At 36.8% G+C, this 17,513-nt stretch overlaps 1 protein-coding gene across 2 annotated transcripts in view; it reads left to right on the top strand.

Annotated features, from left to right (window-relative positions):
* PARD3B (par-3 family cell polarity regulator beta) overlaps positions 1-17,513 on the top strand; it is a 489,342-nt gene that overhangs the window by 322,971 nt on the left and 148,858 nt on the right. The window contains exon 17 of one of the 2 annotated variants that reach the window (XM_012727528.1): positions 14,050-14,352. The exons of the other annotated variant lie outside the window; for it this stretch is intronic. Within the exon in view, the coding sequence (XP_012582982.1) occupies positions 14,050-14,352 (303 nt within the window). The remainder of the gene's footprint in view (positions 1-14,049; positions 14,353-17,513) is intronic. 2 annotated transcript variants of the gene reach the window in all.

The raw sequence follows: 17,513 nt of genomic DNA, 5'->3' as shown, positions 1-17,513 counted from the left end.
TTTTTTCCTGTTTTCTTTAGACTTTCATTTACAAATATCCATTGCCAATCACACTGCATTGTAATTTTCAAGACCAGGTACATATAACATATGCTCCTTTAAAAAGTCTCCATCAAAGCCTCATTATAGCAATCTGAACCAATGGTTTTATTGATCATTTATTCCCTTAATACCTATTGGAAAAGAAGAGGAGCATTCCTAACAGTTGTCTTATTGCCTAATCACCTGACAATGTATTGTCAGAATCTCTATAGCTCTATCTGAATTAATTTGGTGGCTGCATAGTGGTGATCATCTGTGATGGCTGTGAGTTTTTTGTATGTTCTCTCCTTAATGTATTCATGGAGGAGGAGATGACAAGGCTGTTCCTCTCACCAGTTCATCTCATACTAAGGACACCTTGTCATTGATGACTCAGAATTAAGATGTGATGAACAAATGTGTGCTTCTTCCATATGATACTCAGTGTCCTCTGATCTTTTCATCCAACCTAGAATACTTCTTCCTAAACAGTAAACACTCCATAATTTTAGAACAAAGAACCAGATTAACTGGCAGTTTTCCATTTGGGGGCAAGTATCTGGACTTCACATTTTGGGAAGCTAAAAATGACAATCCTCATACTAATAAGTATTGCAGAATATACAGTATTTGAATACAGTATTTTGCTTAATTAAAGTTTCTTGTATAAATAGGACTTAATTAAAGTCTCTTGTATAAAAAGGACAGGAAGGCGGAAGCTGTACTTTCTGTCTTTTTCATTCTTTCAAACACCTCCATCATGTAGGAAATATGACTTTTCATAATGCAAGTGCCCCTGGCATGTTGACTGGATGGAGATATTAGGTATAAAGTGTTCATTTTAGCCTGTCGCAGTCCTGCTTCTACACTTCACACAGCTTTTCCCCCGGCCTTGTGGAGGTTGGCAGTACTTCTTGAGCTCTTCATAAATCCAGACTTCTGAAAAAGATTCTATGTGACTTGGGGTGGACATTCATGGCCTTGAGTAATCTGGCATTTGTGACTAAGAAAACAAAGGAAATGAAGCAGCATATATTGTAGATGTCTATATCCCTCGTGCTTCAGCACATTTTAATATGAGTAAACTTTTAGAGACAAGATCAAAGGCATGTGCAGTGCAGGGAGAACTGGTCAGCTGTAAAATTCCAGGTGACAAAATAGAAGGAAAAGAAGATTAACTTGTTTGAAGGGAAAGGAAAGGAAATGCAGCATTTCCTTTTATTCTCTGCATTTCTCCTGTTTCCTCCACAGGAAGTTGAGGCAGACTTACAGTGCCCCAAACAGTCAACATTATGGATTTATCCTCATCCTTTTCCATAGGATGGCAACCTCCACCATGTCAAAAGGTTGTTATTCATTTCTGAAAAGATCTTTGCAGGACTTAAGAGTAAAGAGTGCTGTATTCCAGATCATTTTTTATTTTTATTTTTTTAGAGATTTACTTATTTATTTATGCATACAATAACTTGGATACAGGCCAGAGGTGCAGGGAGTGAGAGGATTCACTAGAGACAGAGTGGGGAGCAGAACAGGCCAACTGACAAAGTACACTGCTGAGAGGAGCAGCAGGTGGGACAGGAGAGGTCTGCTGAACCGTGTGGGTCACCTCACTGATGGGGGGATCCAACTCATGCTGCAATGGCTTCAGATAGTTTCATAGTGCTGTGCTTAACATTTGAGCCATAGGGAGGCCCTCCAGATCATTTTTTAAAAGGTAAACTTTCCTCTCTGCTTCAAGATTACTACAAGTAATGGATACATAAATTGCAGGCATATAAAAAATAAGTGAGGTTGTATTTTACTAAATATGTATGTCAATAAGAATAAGAAGGAAGGTAAATCAGCAAATTATGAACTTTATCCAATCTCCAAGGGCAGATTCTTTTCAGCTCTTTCTTTTAGTGTAATTTTAATCAGTAACTTGGGGAGCATCTTTGAATATCTTCAGTGCCTAATGAGACTTTTCATACAGGCTCTATCCATATGATTGCTATAAGGGTTCATGCATCACCAGAGAAGATAGTAAGCTCTCTGTCATTGGTCCCTGCCCTCTTTCTCTTTGGGATTCATTTCCCAGTGAAAGCTAAGAATGTTTACTAAGCATTTCTGAGAAATTTGTCCACATTATGAGAATACAAATTACAGGAATTCAATACATTAGCAATAGAGAAAGTTTAATGGATCTGGGAAAGGTATAAATTTAAGGAAAATGTAAATTGCAATAATAGAAGATCCTTCACTGAATCACAATTCTCTTGAAATGACAGTATTTAGCAGCACTGGGAGGCTACTAAAAAATCTCATAATTTGACATTGTAAAAAAACAAAAAACAAAAAAACACACAACTAATAAGAATTGAAGATGATGGCCATGAGTATAGGTTATGAAATATATGTTGTCAAAAAAGAAAAAAAAGAAACACATGAAGTGAGAAATTTGGTTGTTTCTAGGACATGTGGTATAGGAAAATCTCTGTGATCATCCTATCTAGGCAAAGAATCAGCTAACCTGTCTGAGATCTCCAGAATTAGAATGTTCTGAAACCACTCCTGACTCAGGGCTTTAGGAGTGGTTTACTCCCTGACCTGTGGAATGAGCATCAATGTGCCACTCACTCTGGTGACATTTAGCAAAGCATGGGGGCAAACTCATATACACTCTACAGGGTCAACACCCAGAGGAATAATATTATTTGATTATCCAAGCCACAAAGGACTTCATATGTTGTTTGTGTGAGCAAAGTGAAAACATGAGGGTGAAGTCTACTTACAAGGCTCAAGCAACAGTGTTGAAGATGTGCATGTCAGTATTGTAGAATATATAATTTAGTATACAGAAAAATATTGATTCTCTTATTATAAGAGAAGTGATATATTATTTCATCAACCTAGTTCCCTGACCACATCTAGTCTAGTTAGGCTGGCAAAATAATAGGACAAAGGGAATCATTTAGAAAATGGTATAGATACCCAGACAGGTAGGAGAAAATTGTGGAAAATATTATCACAGTAATGCAGTTATAATAGCTTTGTTGAAAATGAAACATTGATCACAAAGATTACACGTAACTTTTTTGGTTGGTAGTATAGTAATAATAATAATAGTAATAGCAGCAGCAGCTATAATTGTTCTTTGGTCAAGTATACGTACAGTTTTCAAATGACATTCATAAGGAAAAGCTAAAGAAATTGGGCCTATTCACTGGAACAAAGGATAATTGTAGTGACCTAATTGCAGCTTCTACTATAAAAACAGAAATGATAGCAGGACAAATTATCTCTACTGTCAGAAGAGAAGGCTGTACAGCAGGTAGTTTATAATCTCTTTTAATGACACTACTTCTTCTACCCTGTAGCTCTCCCCTGAAAATCCTCTTCTGACCTGAAATGCTGCCACCCTACAGGTAGCAAACCTCCTCTTCCACTCTCTATTCATCTCTGTCTCTGCTGTTGGGGCAACAAAGAGATTTTCAGTGCCTGCTTCTTCCTAGCACTGGTCAGGTCAGTCAGAACTATACTTTTGATACATTCTTCATGAAACGTATTAATCAAGAAATGTTTGCAAAAGGAGCAACATTTTATAGTTCTTTTGAACAAAATATAAAACATAGGAAAAAATAGCCAATAATTTATAAGTGGTATCATAAAAGACAAATGACAAACTCAAAAAAAATGCAATGTATATCACAGATAAGTGGCTAAGACCACAACTACATAAAAGTCTGAAAAATTGAGGGGAAAAAAATGACAATCTGATAGGAAAATCAGCAAAAGATATGGACAGCTCATAGAAGAGGAAATGAAATGGCCTTTAAACATATGAAAAGAGATTCAGCATCACATAAAATAGTAAGAGGCAGGCTAATTAAAACTTCACTGAAATACTTTTTTTTTTTAAGCTACATTTATCAAATATCCCAAAGTTTGACGAGGAACTCTGTGGGTGAGACTGGAGAGAAATAGGTCTCCTTCTGCAAGGCAGGTGGTACCTCAAAATAATGCCATCGTGGAGGGAAATAGTCATCATTTAGGAAGTTTATATATGAGTCTCTCTTTGGCCCATCAATCCTAGTTCTATGAATTCATCCTAAAGCCACAATAGCAAAAATGTAGACTAAATTTTGTACAAGATTTGTCAATATAACATTATATGTAATAGTAAAAAACTGGAAATATTCAAATGTTCCAGAACTCTAAGTTAACAGAAGCATGTCCACATAGCACTCTACTACTTTTTGAAAAATGAGAAATATCTCTGTTCACGAATATGGAATTTGCTTCTGTACATTCTTATGTGTAAAAGCAAAATATAGAAAAGCATGCACTGTACCTGTCATTGAGAAAAGACAGAACTATATAGCCATATTTGCTTAATTTGGAAAAAAAATACAAGCATGGTTATACTGCTTGGGAAAAAGAAGATTGATGAAAGCTGCATGACTGTATGTTGTGTTATAGTTGAATTTGGAAAGATTAGATTTTTATATCCTTAAAAAATGAAGTTACTTCAAAAGGAAAATCCTAACATTTGAAAATAACTAAAATGCAAAACATATTGATTGCATGGACACTCAGGAAGAGTCACTTCAAGTGGTATTAGAACAGTGTTTTGACCACATATTTATTGACCAGAACCAACAAAAAAAGAAAGCCACAAAGTCATCCAAACTTCACTCATAATCTAACTGTTGCTAAAACTAGAACTTTTAAGTATGTATTTGAGATTTTATATAGATAATACAAATAAATAATTAGGTCACTGGTATTAAGAATAAATATTTCTCATTTAAAGAAAAGAGAAAAAAAACTTTAAAGAATTCTGTAATATTTGAATTAGAAATACAAACTTGTGTTTTTCTTAAAAAAATCATTTTTCCATAAAGAAAAGCTTAGAAGCAAGGCCAACCTACTGGAAGCAACACTTTCAGAGTCCAGATTGTATTCTCTAGATATTATTCCTTGGTGGAATGACTTCCAGAAGAGGGACTTGAGCTACTCAGCATGCTCTTGGGACAGCTTGTTTGCGAGAATGCAATGAAGCTATGAAGGATGACTGGGCCAGGGACCACAGAGCCAACATAAAGCTGTCTCCACTGACTTAATATGGGGAAATGTGTACAATCCAAAGTGTAAGGAATGACTGAAAACCCTAAATATGCATTTATGAGTGAGGATTTGTTCATGATAGTTAAAACCCACCTTTGCTCCTCTATAGTATACATCACTGGTGTTAGCTACTCTGGATGCATTAGATATATTTTTGATATATTCAGGGCACTAACTCCTTTCCCTGAAAATGAACCATTTTACCTTTATAGGTAAATTAAGCATTTATTTTGCCTTGCCTGTACTATGTATAATTCAGGGTAATCAAAACACCCACAATTTTGAGGAAAATTTTTCTTAGATAATTCCAGCTCCAGCTAATAAATGTAAAAAGAGTAATGATTGGGAAATTACAATTTTGCAGCCCCTAATGAAATAATAAATTCAAGCAAAAATCATCAATGGAAAAAGATTACATGAGCAATTTGATAAGGGAACTTTGAAATGGAAATATTAGTTTGTCACCTAAGCGTTACTGAAGTAAGACAACCAGATATTGCCTGCCTCTTGATGTGTGATGGACATAATTTAAAACATGCATACAGCCTTCAAGAATTTTGTCCTAGTTCTCTAGAGTTGCTGCAACAATTACTACAAACCTCATGGCTTATGCAGAAATGTATTTTTCAGAGACCCAAATTCAAAATCAAGTTGTCACCAGAGTTGATTTCTTCTGTAGGCTCAAGGGAGAAACTATCCAACCTTCTCTAGCTGCTAGAGGCTGCCAGCAATCCTTGGAGTTTCTGGCTTATCGAAGTAGGAGTACAATCTTTTCCTGTAGTATAGTATCCCTTTCTCTAACTCTCCTTTTCTTTGTCTTTTCCTCTTTAAGAGGATGGTTGCTCTTGGCTTTAGGACTCATTCAGATAATCTAGGACGATCTCATGCAGAGATATTTAACTTAATTGTTTCTGTAAAGATTCTTTACCTTGGCCAACTCCAGGTGACCATCTTTTGGAGGATCAAAATCTAGCACAATGTATTCCCCTTTCTCAAAAAAAGTAGATCCTCAATCTAATTAAGTGTCCAGCCACAAGATCAATATATAGCCACTCGCCACCTGCAGCTACTTATATTTGAATTCTTTTAAATAGTTTAAGCCACATTTCAGTGTGCTACAGTATTACTGTCCACATATAGAATGTCTCCATCTCCACAGGAGGATCTATTGGACAGTGCTGCTCCTGGCTACTTTTCATAAACAGGAAACAAAGGGAATGGAGGAATAAGTTCATTCACGCCTCCAAGAAACAAACAAAGCCTGCATGTAGGACCACCCATGTACAGGAAAATCTGGCTAGTTTCCATAATAATTCAATGCATGGAGAAATTAAAAAGGGAAAATTTCTATACAGGAAATGAAACTTAAGATATATAATCAAATTTAATATGTAGATAGTCTTTGGAGCCTGAGCCAAAGACAGACATTTTTGCAAGCACTTAGGAAATTTATTTATGGCTTAGGTATTAGATGACACCAAGGAAAATTAATTTTAAGTGGAATAATGACATTTTTATATAATAAGTTATTCAAGGTTTTTAATATGCCTTCTGAAGTGTATGGGATATAAATGACTAGGATTTGCTTTTAAGTATATAGGAAAGATTTCTGAAAAGAAAGAAGTAGTGGAAACTTTGACAAAATCTTAATTTATATAGAACCAAGTGATATAAAAGTAGGTTCATCATACTAGAATCAGTACTGTGGGATAACATAAATTTTGAAACTGATCATGTTTAGATTATTTTTAGTCTAATATAAAAAAAGAAATGTTAATATTGAAGTCAAGTGCTTGACTGGAATTCAAGAATTCAGTTCCTGCCACTTAATAAATATACATTCTCAGACAAATATTTTACCTCTCCTACCATCAGTGTCCTTATCTATGAAGCTGAGGCTTGCATACCTTGTAAGAATTAAGTTTTATAAGCATGAGAAAATACAGCTCAAACATTAGGTCTGTTCTTCCTGTAGGACAGATGAGCTACTACTTATGAAATATAGATGTGGTTGTGATGAAATGAGAGCACATGAGGTATCCCTCAAAGGTCTTTCTTGATCTCACTGATAGTTGCAGATGTGTTTGCTCTAAATAACCATCCTTCAAGTGCTACATTTGTTTTATATATTTTTTTTATATTTTTGTTTCATTGTGTAATAAAAAACAAAGAAAAAGGTTATAATAGGATTTTCCTCACCAAATACTTTAGGTATCAGCAAACTTATGTAACATAAATTTATTTTTTTTAATTCCAGTAACTTTTTCATTTTTTTAAGATTTATTTATGTGTGCATTCAGAACTGAGGTGCAGGAGCAGTGAGAAGATTCGCCAGAGACAGAGTGGGGAGCAGAACAGGCTGAACCACGAAGTACACTGCTGAGGGGAGCAGTGGGCGGGTCAGGAGAGGTCTGCCGCGCCATGTGGGTGACCTCAGGGGCTGGGAATCGAACTCATGCTGAAGTGGGTTTAGCTTCTTAATGCTCTGCTTTAACCTGCTGTGCCACCAGGGAGGGCCCTCCAATAACTTTTATTAAGTGTGTTCTTTTTGTGAAGAAAAAACAAGTAGGTGGATAAGTCAAATCAGTGTCTCCTTCTGTCAAACTCACACCTCAGCACTGAGCAAAGCACACATTTTCATGCCCACTTGCTGGTGTGTCTCTGGATGCCTGGAGTGCTTCACTCCTTGTCCACATCTCCTCTGAGGTGGGCAAAACTCTTCAGCATCCAGTTGATGTGGTACGTCCATCATGGCCATTTGTCAACCCCGTAAGCAGAACTGAATTTTTGGCTTTATACATGCTGTGTCTTTTTTCCCATGGAGTTGTATTTACTCATTTACATCTTCTGATAATGAGTCAAGGACTGTTCACTTCCAGTATACAGTATAATATTAGTGGATATAAATGAATAATTCAATAGTCAGTCAAATTAATTAAAAGAAAATTCGAATGATACATTCAAGTCTATTTATGGAAGCAGAATATCTAGAAATCAAGAAAAAAAATTTTTCTCACCAAAAAAGCATTTTACAAAGTAATATATTACATATTTTACAGGTTAATATAGAATTTGTTGGACATATGGACTGAAGAAGAAAAGGGGAGTCGAGGTGAATGTAGAATTGTAAATCAGCAAGTTTAGTTTATAGTCCATAGAAAATTAAAGAAAGCTATTTAGTTACTAGAAAATGAGTATTCTTGGCAAAAGTAGTTGATTTTGAAGGGTCCAGACAAATGGTCAGTGAACAGTAATTTGATGAAAATTGTCCTAATTATGAGACAAAGGATTCCTGCCGATGCCTGTCTGAACTTTTGTTTTTTAATCTTGTTTTACTCTGGCAGTCAATATGTAGTGATGAGAGCTTTTAGTAGTTAAAATTTTTAGTTATCTTGAAGTATTTTATATGTAAATCCTAATCTTGTATCTTAAATTCCTTTCTCAGAGACAGAGACAGCTATCATTATCAACTTTTTGTGTATCATTCCAGATTTGGTCTCTGCTTATGCTGAATATGTGCTTATATCAAACAAAAGTATATAATCACACACATACACAGACAGATATCTTTTCCTTTTGAGTAAAGTAGTATAGTCCTGTTTTTTAGCTGCACAATATTTTCTAGGCCCCTAGTAATGTGTGTTTAGATTGCTCCCTATTTTTCAATATAAGAGCATATAGTGTAGTTTTTGTTTTTGTTTTTGTTTTAACACATCTAGGATCCTCTGGTTATACTACAGAAATTTATTCCATTTTTATTTATTGTAGTAACAGCAAAATCTGGTCATGTTTCTTGTTTTACTGCTTCCTTTGTTTTCATATTTTGAAGTTCTGTGTTTCTTACTGTTGTTATTTGTTTCAGTGGAGTTTCTTTCTGTTGTTAATTTTTGTTTCAGTGGAGTTTCTTTTTGTCGTTCCAGGGGAGTTTCTTTTGTATTTATATTGAATATACTATGACCTCTATTCTTAGTTTTTCCATTTTAAATAGTAACTACTTCAATTTTTTCAAAGTTGAGAAAATTGAAATAGAGTTGAGTGTTAACATTTTCTAATTCACCTCTCTATTGGCTTCTGATTTTTATTAGTAGTGGTATTTTTATATTGTTTGAGTTGATGTTTTTTTTTTTTCCTGTAATTATTGTTCCTGCAATGGCTTAGCCTTAGTTTTCTGTTTAAATCAATGCATTGCCTACCTACAGACCTGTCATTCTAGAACTTTAACAGGCTGAGTTCCTCATTTTGATTATTTTCTTGGTTGGCTTTGACTACTTTCCATTAAATATTTTTTCAACATGAGTGACTGAGTGCTATAGTCCCTTGAATTTTTATATGCTCGGGAATGTTTTTTCTTTTATCGTTATTTATGTTTGAGATTAGCCTGAATTTGCCTGAATTTGTAGATGACTAAATTTTTCTTACTTATTCTTAATGTTAAGACTGGTGCATTAGTAACAATAAGAAGAAAAAGTATTGTTCTTACTAATGCAATAAATCCTAACATTTTCTTTCTTTCTTTCTTTCTTTCTTTCTTTCTTTCTTTCTTTCTTTCTTTCTTTCTTTCTTTCTTTCTTTCTTTCTTTCTTTTGTCTTGGTGTTTTATGTGTTTGTTTTGATCTATCAAATAAATAAATTTCATGTACTAATGTTTAATTTTTTTAACTTGGTCATAGTGTTGGATGACCTGGACAAAGTGATCTGACATCATTATGTAGTCAACTTTAATTCCATGTGTTCTCTCATGCAAAAACTTGCACTGCAGACAAGAGGCCAACTGGCTTAGTGAAGTCTTACATTATGGATTTATTGTAATAAACTTTTCCTTGTTTATCTCTGCTCTGCTAATTCTACCTGTCAGCTGCAAAGCAAGTTGGTGCCTCCTTTCTTTTCACCCCATTTTCTTTCGGGGGAAATGTCTCTTCTGTTCCTAATTTCTTCCATTCTGAGGTTGGAACTTCATTGACCCTGCAACTCTAATGCCCTACACCTGTTTACAGACAATCTTTCAAAGTAAAGTTCCATTGTCTGAAATCAGTCTGTCTCTTTTTCTCTCTCTTTCTTCTCTCTCCTCCCTTCTTTCTGCAGTGTATACACTGCTAGAAATGTTGGCATGTATTAATCCTTGATATACTGATATAAAAATTTAATTTCATATATAAGGTTATGGTTATTTTATAATTGCATAATCCATGGAATTGTATTCTCAATTTCTCAAGGTTTTGTCCACCTAGAGTTTCAGGGATGGAAATAGAGTCACCATACTCTCTTTCTATCATGAATTACAATCTCCTATTTAAAGATCCTTAATCTAACAGAGTATGCTCTGTGAGGAAAGTTACTCTAGCAGTCTCTTAAGGGATGGATTAATGTAGAACTAGATCACCTACCAAAAACTTGTAGAATAATGTAGGTCAGCAGAGTCCAATAGACCTTTTCAGAGTATTGGAATTAATCTATATCTGCACTGCCCAATTTAGTGTCACAAGTCACAAGTCACATGTGGCTGTCACATGTGGCTGTAGAGCACTTAATATACGACTCACAAGATAGGAAAACTGAATTTAAAATTGTATATCATTGTAAATAATTCATATTGGAATGTGCATAACATCATATGGCTAATTATGACCATAATGGACAGTGCAGACCAAGGAAATCTAAAGTCTTAACCCCAGATTGTGGCTAATGAAATGGAAATAAAAGAAGATATTTAAGAGATGTAATGAGAAAAGAAGCAATGTTTTCATAGAGCGAGAGAGAAGATAGAAACAATTCACAGGCAGTGCACTGGGAAGAATAAACAAACAGGTAGGGTCATCTAATAAGGATGTGTTGTAAAGGCCATTTTGAAAAACACACACTTATAGCAAGTTGAGTTCCCAGTGGTGACGAGACTTCTAAGTTTCTAAGTGGACACTATAAACAATTAGAATTCTCACACTGAACTGGAGCAGAGGGAGGTCAGCTCTACCAAAAAGAAAAAAAATTTCTACCCTGATGCTTCTCTCTTAAGAGAATCTCTTCTGCCTCCATATACCCTTTTCAGAGATTGGCTCACCTGCCCCACAGAGAGAGACCCTAATGTATGACACAACAATGATGGTTTGGAGAAATTACTATTTCTTCTACTGAGTGATTAATATGAAAGTAGTTACTCAGTGATGCAGAGAGATTGGGGGAAATTTGGTTTTGTTTTAGAAAGAAAAAATGCAAGATAAAAAATACTGCTTTGCTTATGCAAAGTATTTTTTTATCCAAAAATCTTTCCATACTCAGCAAGCTTAATTAATGAGGAAAACCTCCAAGAAAGAGAAGTGATGAAATAAGGAACACACATACATACTAATGTTCTATTTCTGTGATTTAAAAAATGAAGTTCAATGCTTTGCTTTCATTTTGCTGCCACAAGGTTAGCCCCGTGTAGCAACCAAGAGATTCACCTTCCTGCTGAGAGATTTCTCTTAAAGGCATCGCATGTGGGAGGGGTAGTAACCACACAAATCGCGCCCTCTAACATTACCGATGTCCTGTGTTCTATTGGCAGTGGAAATCCATCCCTGTCATCTTGCAGCAGCAAGTGCTCTCTGATAATCCAGTCGGCTCTGTACCTGAGAAGGTTGTTTTATTGCAGAATAGAGTAGGTTACCTTCTTTATCAAAAATTATTCAGAACAGGCCCTCCCTGGTGGTGCAGCGGGTTAAAGCACAGCACTGAGAATCTAAAGCCGCTTCCGCATGAGCTCTATCCCCGCCTGCCCCGGAGGTGACCCACATGGTGCAGCAGACCTCTCCTGACCTGCCTGCTGCTCCCCTCAGCATGTACTTTGTCAGTCGGCCTGTTCTGCTCCCCACCCTGTTTCTGGTGAATCTTCTCACTGTCTCTGGGCCTCTGGCCTGTACCCTGGTTCTGCATGCATAAATAAATGAATCTTTAAAAAAATGACTCAGAACGAACACCCATGAATCGAGAACTGACATACATTGAAAGTGGCTAGGCAAGGCCTCTTAACAGGCACCATACAGTGTAATTTTCCTTTCATTGTCATTCAAAATCCCTTGGAGATTCAAGCTCCCATTTGCAAAAATATAACTCTTCTAATTACTTATGGGCCGGGTACATGGTTTTCACTTATTTCTTTTCTTTTCATTTATTTTCATCTCTTGTGACTTGAGGATAGATGCTGGGCTTTTTTGTCATGTGTCTTTTCTGTCTTTTTGATTTGGTTTGGTTTTCTCTTCCCTCTCTTTTTTATTTTTTCTTTCTCTTTACTGAACAACACCCCCTCCCCCCAAAAAAAAGTGTTGTAGTAAAACAAAATACCTTGAATGAGCATGGATTTTAAGAATTTTTATAGATTTTGATATTCTGTAAAATCAAACTGCCATGTGCAAAACCAGCTGTTTTTGTTTGAAAAGGAGAAGATACTGGAGAGTTCAGTTTGGGTTTTTTTTTTTTTAATAATTTATTTATTTTTGCATACAGAACTGGGGTACAGGTCAGATGTATACAAGCAGCGAGAAGATTCACCAGAGACAGAGTGGGGAGCAGAACAGGAAGATCGACAAAGTACCCTGCTGAAGGGAGCAGCGGGCGGGTCAGGAGAAGTCTGCTGCGCCATGTGGGTCACCTCCCTGGATGGGGATCGAGCTCCCACTGCAGTGGCTGTGGATAGCTTTGTAGAGCTATACTTTAACTGCACCACTAGGGAGCCCCAGTTTTTGTTTTTTCACTCATCCAGGTCGTCTATACTGGTCTCCAGTCATATAGACAGGCATATAGAATTCTTTTGCTTTTATCCCATCGCCTGCTTGGATTCTCTGAGCCCAGGCTTTTGGGTTTGTCCCCATCCTTTCTTGAGTCTTTCTTCAGCCTCCTGAACCACATCATCTTACTTGTCTCATCCGGTGCACACTGCACCTTGTTTGCTGGTGGTGTACGATTACATTCTTTTCCTCATTAGTGCTGGCACCTCACAACACAATCAGACCACCATTGTGCAATAATTAGATGCCACAGTGACCTTTCCATTTTAACACATAACTGGGAATTTCAGAGGGCTAATCTAACACTTTGCAGATTGAATGTCAAATCTCAAAATTCAGATGGATTTGGAATTCATCTAAGTATATTTTTCTGCTCCCATTCCCAGTAGTCTACATAGTACACTGATGAGCAGTAGCATTTTGTAATATCACTTAAGACTTCAGCACTGTGGAATTCTGCCAGTAATGGTGTTTAATTCACTTATATGCGCCAATTCATCTCTGTCAGGAGCCTATTAATTTCTTCACTATTTTACCCTGTCCCTAGCTCCTATATAATGAGACACAATGATTCCCATTTGTGTTACCAAAAGTCTTAGCATCGCGTATAAATTACTTCTGATCCCACTGCTTTTAGTGACCAGAAGGCCTTTGTATTTCTTTTGTCATATTTAAATCCATTTTTGCAAGCTCTTTTCTTTAAAAGAACAAATATACTGGAATTCTATGGCACCACATAGTAACATAATCAATAAGATATAAAATTCAGATGAACTCTTTAGCATGCATTCTCTCCTAAGGAAAACTTCCATCTGATCACATCAAAGATGTGCCCTTCCCACGTGCATATCCCATTTGAAGGGAAGCAGTGTTATGAAAATCAGCTCCTAACTGTGCAATCATCTCAGTCATCAATGAACAAATGTCAAAATGCACAGGGCATTGCTCTAAAAGTAAATTCCCTGTAGCAAATAAAGGTCAGAGACATAAAATTAATCTTGTGGAATATGTTGTTGGCATTCTTTGCATGGTATGATCTTAAGTAGGCAGAACAATAACAACTAAGTGACTGACTAGGAAGAGTTAAGGTAGATTCAGTGGAATTTATCATTTTATTAGTGTACAAAACCACATACATTTCTGTTACCCATTCATTTTGCAGGATTGGAGCAAAACATCAGGAGCTAAGGGAAAAGCAGGCAAGAGGTCTTGTTGATTATGCCACTGGGACAGTTGGATCACTGCATGATATGGATGATGATGAAATGGACCCCAATTACGCCAGAGTGAACCACTTCCGGGAACCTTGCACACCGGCAATTGTCTACAGGACACCATCTCCCCCCAGGGCTGTACCCCTGAGCTACCCACGGGATGGCCATCCACTGTCTCCAGAAAGAGACCCCTTAGAGGGCCTGTATGCCAAGGTCAACAAACCATACCATCCACCTGTGCCCATTGACAGGTAAAGTACTTATTAAAAGGTGAATGTAGTTTTAATTAGTAAGTTTCAATCATCTCTACTGCTAAAGCAGATAAAAATACATCCTTGAATCTATTAAAACTGAGGTGACATTGTGCCCTTGACAAGTGCTATGTTTGACCTTCCCGTACAAGGTATCAACCATCAAAAATAAAGCAATACCCAGTTATAAGGCAGCATGAATGAATAGCAGTTGTTGCATTCATGGTGCAACAGGGAACAATTTTTAAAGGAATATTGTGACAGAAAACTTTAAACAAATATTGCACTTTCTCCTAAAAGCCCTAACTGTGAAAGACTTACTCAAGAAGATGGCTGGACTCTTAGAGCTGAGCAACCAGCAATGAGAATCACAACTTTTGAGTGAGTGTAATGAAGGTAGAATTACATACATAGATACAGAGGATCTTGAAAGTAAGATTATGGGGCTTCCCTGGTGCCTAGGGGTTAAGACTCAGCACTGTCACCACTACAGCCTGAATTCATTCCCTGGCCAGGAAGCTGACCCCCACAATGCACAGCAGACCTCTCTTGTCCTGCCTGCTGCTCCCCTCAGCAGTCTATTTCAATAAGCCTGTATGTTCTGCTCCCCATTCTGTCTCTGGTGAATCCTCTCACGCCCTGCACCACTGGCCTGTACCCCAGTTCTTCCATGCAAAAATGAAATAAAACAAAGAAATTTTTTTTAAAAATAAGGAGTTCACTCAAGAAAACTGTGACCTGTACAGACATTCATGGATGATCATAGGTAGAAAAGGAGATAACCTTGGCAGTAGGGGTTTGATGAAGTAGAGAAAAATAAGAGGTGACAAGGCCTTGGATCTTCAGGCTTAGCAGCTCAGGAAAGAGATAACAGAACCACGGGTGAGTACAATTGAAGGAGGTAGGCAACAAGATGAGTCAAGCCCCACCTCCTGCCAAAAGTAAAAGGCTACATCTCTTGAAAAGCTGATATAAGAGAGCTTTAGTCAATATACATTGTTAGGTGACCCTTGGAATTACAAGTGCAAAGAATGAATTGACTGACTTTCATTTAATCTGATTGTAGCTTGAAGGGGAAAGAGAAGAGGTGAGGGGAAGGTTGGCAGGCCTCATTCTAGGTGAGAAAAAGACTTGTTTTCCAGATTTCTTTGGGTCCTGACAACCACCTAGTCCCATTGGTAACCAGTTTTTGTGTGATAGCATGATATATTGCATATATTTACCGTTTACATTTCCCCAGCTGGGTGATATTATGCACTTTCAATTAGGTTGGGGAGAGAAAGGGAAATCATGGCATTTTTATGCAGACTGTAAAGTGTAGCTTCACAAGACTGATTACCTTTCAGAGCCTTTCCAATAACCAAGTGGGAAGGAAGGAGCAATTTTTAATCCTTACTGTCAAGCTTCCAGGTTGATAGTATTAAAGAAAGATGGTCAAGTTTTTCTTTGGGATAAAATGAAAGTATAAATTCCTAGGACTGTGTGAGACAGCCATAATAACTAACTGTTAATTCAAAGGACTGATTAAGAATTGGCCTCTTCCTTCTCAGTCTTCAATAAGGTTGAATTTTTATCATGTAAATGATAGTATCAAGCATGAGTCTCTTCTGACCCAAAACATAACCAATCTTACCTTTCCTAAATCAGAGAGGTCTTCATAGCAATTCATTTTGTATGTTCCCAACACTAGAAGCCCAGTGCAAAGAACTATTTCTGGGGACCCCCGAGGCCAATATCTCCCCACACTAATTCCATGAAAATTAATATGAAGTATTCTATCAAACATTTGCTAGTCAAAACAATTTGTGGTGAACTTGTTGGCAAGCAGAATGAAGAGTAAGTACCTTGAGACCCTCAAACTTGCATACATTAAATGGGTTCTGCTATCTGCCACATAAGGACAATATTCTTCAGGCATAAGACCTTCAATAGAATTAGTGTGCAAATAGAGAAGAGAAAGGGCATAGTTTCCTCATGAAACACCCGAAGTTGTCCATCCCCTTGTGGCTACATGTACAAATAGTTACCCCAAATCAGGGCCACTGAGGCTCAAATGTACCTTCTCAAAAGGATCCTGAAGAAAAAGGAAAAAGGCCCAGGAATGTCTGGAAGAAAAGGAGCAAAATCAAAGTACAAGTTAAGATAAAAGCTGCCGTGGTAGCCTTCCCACAGGTCTCTCACCAATCTCTCTTTCAAGTGCTGCCTTTCAAGTACACCAAATACCATCGCAAGTCTATACCCAAGAAGCAAGCACAGTTCCAAGTGCCTCCTCCAAGCCTTCTCTCCCAAGCTGTCCTTAGCTTGCTCACCACTCAGCTCTCTTCTTCCTTCCATGGCCTAGGGAACATGGAGCCTCCCCTTTTTTAGATACTCTGTTACAGAGGCTCACTGAACAGCTTTTCTTACCACAGTCTTCTTATCCCAAATATGTTCATATGAATTGTAATTCTCTAAGAGAAGCATCTAACCATCAATATAATTTTTTTTTCTTCACACATTTTTTTTCTCCAATCTTGTGGTTACTCTTTAAAATGCTTGGAAATTCTATTCTGTGCTAACTTTTACCCAAGTAGATTTGACTAGGAAATGTCTTAAGATAATCTTAACAGTAACCATTATAATATCAGACAAAAAAAATTGTTATTTGCTGCCCAACCCAAATATGTGTATAAGCAATAGTTTTCCTTTGGCTCTCATGCCTTTGTATCTGAAATTCGTTCCAGAGAAGTAGAGTACTTCATAGGTATCATATTTATGGGTAACAGATTAAAGTGTCAGTGTTTATACTAAGAAATCTTTATTCTGCTCTTCAATGATACTTAAAAATTGCTCTGTTCCCTGTTCTTTGTGCTAAGTTTTAAATTATTTAAGTCTTAAAGAAAGCAATTATTGAAAACCGTTTAATAATGTTGGCTATCATCATCATCAGGTTTCTCGATGTTATTGTCCTTTGTCAATGAAATCTGGACTTTTTTGAGACAAGGAGATCTAAGAAAGGAGTTGTAGCTATTTCCATAAGCAGAAACCATGAATGCTAATCATAACATATTTACAACTAGAAGCATGCCATTCATTTAGCTCTATTCAATCTTATACCCATTCATTAAGTATTTTTGACATACCTACTGTGTTCTAACTACTGTAATAAGTTCCAGGGTAGA

Source organism: Condylura cristata, unplaced genomic scaffold (genome assembly GCF_000260355.1).
Source record: "Condylura cristata isolate star-nosed mole 26May11 unplaced genomic scaffold, ConCri1.0 scaffold00002, whole genome shotgun sequence".
Classification (NCBI taxonomy): Eukaryota; Metazoa; Chordata; class Mammalia; order Eulipotyphla; family Talpidae; genus Condylura; species Condylura cristata.
This window is presented reverse-complemented; position numbering and strand designations above follow the sequence as displayed.